Consider the following 11,013-nt stretch of genomic DNA (forward strand, 5'->3'; position numbering starts at 1 on the left):
ATATAACTTTTTTAAAATAGAGGGGAAAAATTGGGCCAAAGCACCTCTTCAAAGTTTTCATTTAACAAACAATATTCAGGGTACATTGCTTCTGGGCCTGCAATAGCCTCCATTTTTGTGATTTTCGTAGCAGGAGGACTCTATCACAGTGCCAGCAAATACTGAGAAATCTTGGCAGGAAAGGGTGTTGTTGGTAACTGTACTGAGACGAAAAAAGGTGTTTTTTACTTCATATCTGACATTGGACTGAAGAAAAGTTAATTGTCTGTGAGGCGGGTAAATACTATACAGTGATTTCTTTCCTAGTTGTTTAAATGAATCTGTGCCTGCCTGTTGTAAAGAGAGAAGGACGTACTATTATACAGGACATAGCAGGGCTACACTCTGAGACAGGAAACTAGAACACACTAATCTATATTTGCAAAGCTTGGGGAAAAACAGGTGGGGCACCACGGGCTGTAGTCAGGAATGTAGCCTGTGGGAACGCTTGGCCAAGATATTGGCATTGATACCAAAAACTTATTTTTACTTGTGCTGAAAATGGTACAATCACTTTTAATGACCACAGACATCTTGTCGGAAGAACACCTTGTGCAGCATCCCAGGTGGGATCAGAACCATCTGTGATCCTCGGGGTGTTCTTGCCACTGCTGCTGGTGCTTAGGCCTGCCTTTGTTAGGAATGTAGCAAAAGTTGCCATCCTTGCAGCTGAAACAAAGATTTGTATAACATAATGGAGATCCTGCTTTTGCAGAGCATCAGGTATTTAAAGGGATCAGGTAGTATTTGTCTGTGCTAGCAATAAAACATAATCCCATCTTCTTTTTCAGAGCTCAAGGAGCCTGTGGGACAGATTGTGTGTACTGATAAAGGCATTCTGGCAGTAGAACAGAATAAGGTTCTCATCCCACCTACATGGAATAAAACTTTTGCTTGGGGTTATGCAGACCTCAGCTGTAGACTGGGTACCTACGAGTCGGACAAGGTTTGTAATCTGAAATTTGTTTCAGTGCTGAATGTACCAAAAGCAATTAGTATTCAACAGTGAAAAAAATCTAACAATGGAAATTTATTTCACATGTGAATGAAATAATCTTGTACTGCATATATTTTATTGCTCCCTATCTGGTGGTCTTCATCAGAACGCTGGCAGAATGGCATAAACCAATTAATAATAATTTTTTTACCAGGTCTGCAAAACATGAATGAATTAAATCTATGCAGTTAAAGCTCATCTCTTGTGTTCTCTCGGGGGGCATCTTATGGCAGAGACTGGAATTGCTTCTGGTTGAGGAAAAACTGCCTAAGGGGTAGCAGCAATATCTTAGTTACTTAATGGTCCAGTGGGCAGGGTGGCACTCAGGTTTTTATTTTTATCCTACCAAACCCTAATCCTGAAAGTAATTGTTCTTTGTTTTCTTTATTTTTAGGCAGTAATTGTTTATGAATGTTTGTCAGAATGGGGTCAGATACTGTGTGCCATTTGCCCCAATCCCAAGCTAGTTATCACTGGAGGAACAAGCACAGCAGTGTGTGTGTGGGAAATGGGTATCTCCAAAGAAAAAGCTAAAGCCCTCACACTGAAACAGGTAAAATACAATAAAGATGCCTTTTATGTAAATTATGTTACAAGATCAAAGGAATTATGAAAGGGGTATTGCTCACATAGCAAGATTTGAAGCCATGAGTCCAGCAGACCTTTGGAGAACTGAGTAGTCGAGGTACTGATCTGCATTGAAAGCGGGCAAAATGTGTCTTTAAAATTGCATTGTTTTTAAGGACAGTTGATCACCAGCAGCTTTTTGGAGAGATGGGGAATTTGGTAGCGATGTTAACAAAATTATACAGGTGTGTTTTGTGAAGTCATCTGCTCTGTTGTAGTGCTGTATGTAAAATACCCGCATCTGAAAACTGTGTCAGGGAGGGCAGTGGACTGTCTTAAAGGTTCATTTTCCTTTTTAAATTTAATTACTTTTTTCTTCACAAATGTTGATATATTTAAATTACACTTCTGCACAAAATTTTCCTCCTTCTGGCAGCGATGTTTGTGGAGCAGAGTTCAGGATCACCTTAAGTTGTTCTTCCTTTGTTAGTTCAAAACATCACCTTTTAATATAACAAACGAGCACCCATGCTTTAAAGTCAGTTGCAGCTAGGTGCAAGTAAGTCTTGTGTGTTTACTTAAAACAAACAAACAAACAAACAAACACAAAACTCACCCACAAACAAAACAAACCACTGCCCCCACAACTCCCTCAAAATATTCTAGAAGCTGTGTATCATTGTTCTAGGCAGCTAGGTTGTTAACTATTACTGTTCCTGTTAACATCTTAATAGCAGGACTTTTTCCAAAGTGTTTTACTTAAGAACAGTGCAAGATAAAACACTGTATCTTGAATTTCAGGGCAGCATATTGAAGGCCATTTACTGTACTTTAGCCAATGATTTGTAACTGAGTACTCCAGACTCCTGTTCTAATGGTTAGGTTAAGCCTAAAATGTAAAAGCAGGGTCTAATACAAGTAGATGCTTGTAATTCTCTTCTCCTTCCAATTGACGTTGCCTTTTTGGTTGACTCTTTCTTGTCTCTTTTATCTTTTTTCAAACATCAACAGAAGTTTATATAGAAGCCATTTTATATTTACAAAGAATTACTCTTTTCAGAATGTAATTTCAGGTGCAGCCTGGAACACATCCTGACCCTATAAATAGGCTACTAATGCAGATGGAGGATGCAGAATGGGCTGGAAATTTATTTTGGGTTTTTTTTTTCAGTAGAAGGCTGTATAACATTAGAGCCTTGAAATTTGGTTTTGTGAGAGTACTTTTTAAATGGAAAAAAATATTACTCGTATCATTTTCAATTATGAAAATAGTTGCCAACTGAATACTTGTAAGTCAGTTGCATCTTCTGATAGGGTATTCATGTTTACATTATCTGAATCTTTTCAGATAAGTGGGTTTAATGTAGTAATTTTTGTGCTCTCTCCTGATTGCAGCTTGTTCCTCCTGACTTTTGTTTTGCAGGCGTTACTGGGTCATACTGACACTGTCACATGCTTAACAGCATCGCTAGCTTATCACATAATTGTGAGTGGATCACGGGATCGCACCTGCATCATCTGGGATTTGAATAAACTCTCTTTTCTAACACAGCTTCGAGGTCACAGGGCTCCAGTTTCGGCACTCTGTATAAATGAATTAACGGTAAGAACCAAATACCATTCACCAATGTGCAGTGGGAACAGTAGCAAGAGTCAGAAATTGTTAAACCAAAGAAAAACAAACTAGGCTCTTCTGTTAGTTTGACAAAACTTGTATAACTCATCTGAAAACTAATTAGCTGGCTTAGGGAATAATTTGCGTCTTTTGTCCAGAGACACAGGTGGGTTTATTCCATGCAAAGCGGCTTGAGCTAGGAAGGGCTTATTAACAGTGCTAGCAGCAGTATAGCTAGTGTGGCGTTCAAAGTGGTTTGTCAAACCTGCCACAGGAGCTAAGAAACGATTTTGATATGTGACCTTGGTGGACTTCTGTTCTCTTACGCTTAATTTAAAGGAAGCAGAAGATACTTTGGATGAAGCTGCAGTGACAATTGTAGCGGAAACAAAGCTTGTCTCCCTGGTGGTCCTCTAAGTTATGGGTTGCCATTTATCCAGCTCCCATGCACATCAAAGAATTTGCCTGAGTTGAAACTTTATGTAGCTGGCCCATCAAGGCTGGATGGGCCATGTTGCAACTGGAGCAGATGTAGTGGTTGAAATCAAGACAAAATGGGGCTGTAATGCAAGGAGGGGCACAGTTTATTAGCTGCTAGTAGTCTGGTGGTTGTAGTGTTGCCAGTATTTTAGACTGCAGCTCCCATTTACCCTTTGCACTGGTTTGGACCATCTCTTGCTGTTTTCTCAATACGGAAGCAAATGAAATTTCAGGTGGTATGTGTTTGTGAAAAAGAGCAGACTCGACATTAGCAGAGTCTTAGATAACTGAGAAGGGAAAGTACTGAAAATACACTGTTGGATTGTTATGCTGTGAGAAGTGGAGGAATTGGCCTACTCGTATGCTGTAAATACAACAAATAGGTTGCTACTAAATCTGGGTTTCTATGTACAATTTTTAAAAAATGCATATCGTCCTAAAGGCTTGTTTAGGTGGCCAAACTCAGCTTGAACAGAACTTCCTGAAGCGTGCCAGCCTTGATGGTTGAACTTGGCTTATAAATGACCGTGGCCTGTATTTTTGCTGAAGAAAACCTGAGACTTGTATTGAAATATGGAAGTGTTATTTGTCTTTGCAGGGGGATATTGTATCATGTGCTGGCACTTACATCCATGTATGGAGCATTAATGGCAGCCCTACCGCAAGCGTAAACACTTTCACTGGCCGAAGTCAGCAAATAATGTGTTGCTTTGTGTCAGAGATGAATGAGTGGGATACCCAGAACGTCATAGTAACGGGACATTCAGATGGAGTTGTCCGGGTAAGTACCAGGAATCACTGCTTGGAAAAATAAGTTTATGCCTTAGTAGTAGTAGTTAGAGAAGTCATGTCTATCCAACACAGTGTCTTGGCCGGTACCAAAAGCAGTCCAGCTATACTTGGGTGCTCCACCTGAACAGTTAGTCCTGCAGGAAGGAGGGAGTCCAGGCTGGGTAGATGATGCAGACTGCTTTTGGTGCTGGAACCAGCTGTGCCATTTCTGCACAGGGTGGTGCACTGTATCCTGTCCACAAGTTAGATGGACATTGAAGATTCATGGAAAACTCGATTTCAGTGAGCTGACATTCTTATGCAGTCTTTCAGTTTTCTTTCTCCTTTTTGATGCACCCCTTGTGATGTGGTAACTAGCAATAGTCAGCAGCATACATTTTCCTTCCTGTTCTATTTTGGTCACTTTTTGGTCACCAGCTTTCATGCCTGGAGTAGTTTTCATTCACCGTTTTTGTTCTACACACCTTGAGACAATTCATTTTGCTGCCTAGAAAAGAGGAACTTAGTGGCATCTCTGGTCGCTGCAAGTCTAACCTGATTTTCAGTACTTTGCTATGTGCAGTCCTGGGTCTGCCTTAACCGGAGTCTGCTGGTCAAATGGCTCTGTGGAGCAGATTTCTTTATTTGAACAGCTAAGATGTTAAATAACAGCACAAGACTTGTTCACTTGTGATTCAGGCATGAACACAGATGTCCTCTTATGGTATCTACCCCCCCAAAACCAGGGCTTAGCATGTGACATGCCTCTCATGCTGCCACTGCAAATGCACAGTTCTAATAAGCCATCTTAACTCTAGAAGTAGTTCAGAAGCAAGCTAAGAGTTCAGTACGCGTCACTTTGCTTATCACCTGTCCCTCCAGTTCTGGCGAATGGAGTTTTTGCAAGTACCAGAAACACCAGCTCCAGAGCCTGTGGAGATGCTGGAAATGCAAGAGGATTGTCAGGAAGCACAAATAGGTATGTCTTCTGACAAGTGTTTTGTATGTGCCTTTTATCTGATCTTCGCTATACGTAGGTAAAATCCTGTGGTTATACAGTGCAGAACGGACGATGGGGATTTTGTCTCAAAAGACAATAGACATCCAGTGGGCATAATAGATAGAGCGTCTGAGTTCTTTGTTCACCACCTTGCTTATGGTAGTTGCATACTGCTATGAGTAACAAAAAATCATGCCCATCATAGCTTTTTTTCTGTGAAGATTGAACTTTTCTGCATGTGGTTGCTTCTGCTAGCGGTGAACCCAATGGATGCTACCATTATCCAAAAGCTAGATTTTTTTTTTTTTTAAATTTTGAAATGGCATTACAGCATAACAGCAGAGTTAAAAAAAATCTACTGATGGAACAGCATGCTGTTTAGACAAGCAGTGCTGGCCATTTCGTTTTCCCCTGTTGGAAGGTTTTGGTCTGTGCTTGATAGGTGTTTCTTTTAGCCATCTCATCTTCCTCTTACTCTCTTCATATTGAAGATATGATCTGGATTGCATGATACTCATTAGTAATTATTACATAAATGCGCCTCTTTTTTTTCAGTGTCGCTAGGAATATAAATATCTTCAGCAGTGGCTTTTTTTATTAACAAAACCTGTTATTAACAAATCTGCATCATGTTTCTCAGTGAACCGGAGTTCCAGCATCACTGACTGTGCTTACTTGTGTAAATTTTGCTGAAAGGCAGCAGGATTTGGTTTTGCTAACTTCAGCATTTTTTGAAAATTTTACTCAGTGTGTCTATCATAGCCTACCTCAGGCAGACTATTGTAGGAAATAGCTTCAGCAAAGGAGTGCTGTTTTCTAACAGACCAGTGCAAAAAAAGATAAATAGCGTGCTTCCTGGCAGGGAGCTGAATCTCTGCAAAGGCTTTGAGATGCTTGCATGCAGTTTCCCTCTAGTCATGCTGTGGTGGTACCTGTTGTAGGTAGTGCAGCAGCAGAATAGGGAAAAAGCTCAGGCTATAAGCAGCCTTTCTAACAACATCTTCTCTCCTGTTTGGTGAATCCAGGGCAGGAAGCCCACGAAGAGGACAGCAGTGACTCCGAGGCAGATGATCCATGCGTAGGCCAGGACTCAAAACTGCAGGAGAGCCAGAGTCAACCAAGCAGCACCAGCCACAGGCCTAGGTCATCATCAAACAGAGCAGCGGCAGCATGGTCAGCAGACAGCGGCTCTGATGACTCCAGGCGTTGGTCAGACCAGCTCAGCTTGGATGAGAAAGATGGCTTTATCTTTGTGAATTATTCTGAGGGACAAGCGAAAATGCATCCCCATGCTCAGGTTAACCACCCGCACCCCAGCTATGCTGAAGCACGGCACTACAGCAAGCTTAAACCAGGTAAAAGAAATTGGGCACACTTCCTCTGTTAGATAAATGTGCCGGCAGCGCTGACCCATAAGGCAGTCTCTCTCTGTCCATGCAGCTTTGAGCAGGGTTGGCTGATAAATTCCAAAATGGGCAGTGAAGAGAAAAATTTGTGTGCAAAGGTTGCATGTTGTTCAAGCTTTTCCTGAGAAGCTGTGGTCAGTTTACCAGCTGCTGTGGCCAGCAGCTAAGCTGCTCGCTCACCACCACAACCTCCTGCAGCGGGATGGTGGGGAGAATAGAAAGAACAAAAGCAAGGGAACTTGGGAGTCAAGATAAGGATAGTCTAATAAACAAAGGAAAGAGGAAGACAAAACAAGTGATGCAAAGGCAATCACTCACCACCTCCGGCAAGCAGAATGATGACCAGCCAGTCTCTGAGCAAATGACTGCCTTCCCCAGAAACCCCTCCGCTCATCTCAGTTTTATTGCTGAGCATGATGTTATATGGTGTGGAATAACCCTTTGGTCAGTTTGAGTCAGCTGTCCAGCTTGTGTCCCCTCTCAACTTATTGTGCACTTCCAAACTCCTGATGGGGGGTGGGGGGCAGAGCAGAGTGAGGAAAAAGAGAAAACTTTGACACTCTGCAAGTACTGCTGAACAACAGCCAAAACACTGGTATGTCATCAAACTGTTTTAGTCACATACCCAAAATACAGCATCATATGAGCTTTTATGAAGAAAATTAATGACAGTTGGAAATCTGAGTCTTAACTTTAAAAATAAAATAAATAAAAAAATAAAAAATGAAGCTATCCCAGTCCTGTCAGGCTTTGGTACAAGGCTTCCCTGTGTATGTCACCATTCTCTGCAGCTCCCAACTGGACTTAAGAGAAATTGGAGGCTCCGTGCCTTGTTTTGTATTCTCTCCTTTCTTTCATAGATTGGAGAACAGTTGAAAAATGTGTTTTCCCTGAGTGAAACTTGAGTCAGAGAGTTATCTTGGGGGGGAGATTTTTTTCTTTCTACAAAGTCACACGTATAGGTATGTTGGGGGAGGAGGGAACAACAATGAGAACAAGCAAATTTGCTTTTTCCCCTCCTACTTCCCACTCATTTCTAGGATACAGATGGGAGCGTCAGTTGGTGTTCAGAAGCAAACTAACTATGCACACAGCATTTGATCGCAAAGACAACGCACATCCGGCAGAAATCACTGCACTCGGCATCTCTAAGTGAGTAGCTTGCAAGCGATTGCTTAAAACATTTTTTTGGTGTTGTCAGTGGGAAGCAGTACGAACCAGCCATTGCAGTACGAACCAGCCATTGTTCTTTGCATAATGCTGTTTTGTGGTGCTTCTGTTTAGGGCAGCCTCATTCAAGGACTAAGATTAAAAAAAAAACATACTAAAATGAGTAGACTTACTCAGCTGCATTATGTTACATAGAGGGTTGTTATAGCTCCATTTCTCAGTCAGACGAGGCTAATTTGTGCATTAGTTACTATGCCAGTAGTTCAACATATTACATGTTCTGACACGTAAAATCGGTCATCGGTGTTTGCGTGTTACTGTGCCAGAGTTGTTGCAGGAATGCTTTTGCTTTTTCCTTGCAGGGATCACAGCAGAATTCTTATCGGGGATGGTCGAGGCAGAGTGTTCAGCTGGTCTGTAAGCGATCAGCCTGGCCGATCCGCAGCTGATCACTGGGTGAAGGACGAGGGGGGAGACAGCTGTTCGGGCTGCGCAGTCCGTTTTTCACTCACTGAAAGGCGTCACCATTGCAGGAACTGTGGACAGCTCTTCTGCCAGAAGTAAGCCAGCCAACAGTCTCCTTTGGCCTCTTTTCCATACAGAATTTTAGGCTCGGTAAAGCTGTTGCATACCACGGAACTCTGCTGAAAGACTGAGGTCTCCCCTACCAAAACAGAACTGATGAAGAAAAACCATCAAAACTCTCAAATCTCCAGGGAGGAATTAGAAAAGACAGACCAGCCCCTTTATAAATCCAGTTAGCAAGACAGGTATCATCAGGAGAGGATGAAATATGCTTGCAGCTTTGAAGACCTCGCTGTCGCCCATCTGGGAAAAACTCTAGACAAATGAACTTAGCAAAGAAAAAAAAAAAAAAAAAAAAAAAAAAAAACCCAAAACAAACCACCAAACCCCACCAAAACCCAAAAAACAAACTAACTTCTTTTGCAGCAACTAGTTATTCTTGTCAGTCTACAAGCAACCCAGTCAAAATGTAAACTGCGTGCAGGACTGTAAGGATGCTGATTTAGGAGCCGGTAGCATGCAGCTTCAGACAGGAAAGTGTATGACACACAGGATGTATGTGAGCTCCCCTTAGCCAGGAACTGAGGTGGGAGTCTCTTTTCTGGTCCACTGGGTCAGAGACAGTATTTCTAGTTTCATCTCTGTAGCTGTACTTTGAGTCTAAACTGGTGACAACAGCTGTTTTTAAGCTACCTCTCACACAGAGTCATTTCATTGATTCTGTGGGGATCATGCAAGTTCTGCTTCTGATCATACAGTTCTGCTTCTGCCACGCTGCATTGCATTTCTTTGTCAAAATAAATTTGGACACTTTTCTGGTATTTGAAGTCATGATGATAATTTCCACACCTGGAAATGGCCAGGTTGGGAGAGGACCTGTGTTCACAGTGGTGTTTGTTTTCCTCTACAGGTGCAGTAGGTTTCAGTCTGAAATCAAGCGTCTGAAGATTTCATCACCAGTCAGAGTCTGCCAGAACTGCTTCTACAACCTGCAGCATGAGCGGGGTTCAGAGGAGGGGCCCAGAAATTGATGGGGTCCTGGCAAACGGACACCCCATCCAGCCCCACCGTCACTCCAAGAACTAGTGAGAGTATTGTGCAGTGACCGGAAGGGATTAGAATATTGTCTGTTTACACTTAAGTTTATACTGAGTTTTAAGCACTAAAAGTAAAAAGGGATCATTGAATTGATTTGTGTTGACAGAAGGTAAATGAGGCTAACGGCATAATTAAGTGAAGAGCAAGGCCCAGGAAGACATGATTAATAACCACAAATCCAATAGAACTGTCAACCCCTAAACCTGTGTTGACGTGGCGATTGAGAAAAATCCTCACTTATCCTAAACACCCGTTCTTGTCTTGTTTTTGTAGAGCTAGTCATCTTTATTGGGGGGAGGGGGAGGGGAAGGCTTTTTAGAAGATAGTTGTAAATCTGCCGCCTTCGCAAGCAACTGTGTATATTGTAAATAGGTATAATGGCCTTTTTATCTAAATATGAACTTAACTGCCTGTTACATGGGACTTCAGATTAACCACTATACTTTGTGTGGCATCTTTCTCTCATCTATCAATTTAAATATGAATGTTTTAAAAAAAAAAAAAAAAAACAAACACAAAACCCAGAAAATTCGAAGGCATTATGCGTATTTCTGTTAAAAATCCAGTCTGTGCATGTTTGTTCTTTCAGTTGCCCACAGTATCTTAATTTAAGTAAGGCTATTCATAGAATTACATGGATTTTTTCAAAAGAAAACATTTTTGAGAATAGGACTTGGAGTATTTTATTCTAGCTGTAAGATAACCAGGAACTAAATTGTACACTTGTGTTGCATTTTATACCAAACTGTTTACCACCTCAGTGTTGTTCATATTTAATAAGGCCTCTTTTATACATATGTCAGAGCTGCAGTTTTGTTAATTACTTAATGTTCATTAGCAGCTGATTCATGCAGTGCAAGAACCAGCTTTTACATTCTTTAGTCAACAGCAATTGGCTTGCATATAGGTACAGAATTAATTCCTTGTGCATAAAATTTAACCGCTGTTGTCCTGTAGCTTGTTTGCAGAAAAAACTTTTGGAACAATAGGCATTGCTCTAAAACAGGGTGATATTAGTCATGTCAGAAATGCTTCTAAGAGCTATCTTCGTGTTTCAGCACATGGCATCAACTTGAGGACAGCAGTAGATTTCCATTATGGTTTTTAAGTTCAAATATGAATTTAATTGCAGTATTTTTTTACTACTCTGTCATTTATTTTGCACTACATATGGGATGAAGTAGAGACACTGATATCCACTGGGATTGGAACATGTGCATCAGATAGGCCCATGGACTTAATTTCTGAATGAGAATGAGGTCTTGCCAGTGGGATTTGGGGGGTGGGGGGGGAGGGGGCGGAGGGGGACAGGGGGCAGGCTGGTGTTTGGTTTGGTTTTGTTTTT

At 41.5% G+C, this 11,013-nt stretch overlaps 1 protein-coding gene across 5 annotated transcripts in view; it reads left to right on the forward strand.

The window, feature by feature from the left end:
- The window catches only part of WDFY3 (WD repeat and FYVE domain containing 3), a 178,687-nt gene extending 168,499 nt beyond the window's left edge, over positions 1-10,188 (forward strand). For all 5 annotated transcript variants that reach the window (XM_087736668.1, XM_087736672.1, XM_087736671.1 and 2 more), the window contains 9 exons: positions 831-985; positions 1,431-1,589; positions 3,027-3,206; positions 4,297-4,479; positions 5,352-5,448; positions 6,495-6,824; positions 7,916-8,027; positions 8,408-8,605; positions 9,481-10,188. In XM_087736668.1, coding sequence (XP_087592794.1) covers positions 831-985; positions 1,431-1,589; positions 3,027-3,206; positions 4,297-4,479; positions 5,352-5,448; positions 6,495-6,824; positions 7,916-8,027; positions 8,408-8,605; positions 9,481-9,601 — 1,535 coding nt within the window. In that variant the 3' untranslated portion in view covers positions 9,602-10,188. The remainder of the gene's footprint in view (positions 1-830; positions 986-1,430; positions 1,590-3,026; positions 3,207-4,296; positions 4,480-5,351; positions 5,449-6,494; positions 6,825-7,915; positions 8,028-8,407; positions 8,606-9,480) is intronic.
- Positions 10,189-11,013: the final 825 nt, after the last annotated feature.

The sequence above is a fragment of the Nipponia nippon genome, unplaced genomic scaffold (assembly GCF_047370975.1).
Source record: "Nipponia nippon isolate SJK-2023a ecotype South Korea unplaced genomic scaffold, ASM4737097v1 scaffold_6, whole genome shotgun sequence".
NCBI classification, from domain to species: Eukaryota; Metazoa; Chordata; class Aves; order Pelecaniformes; family Threskiornithidae; genus Nipponia; species Nipponia nippon.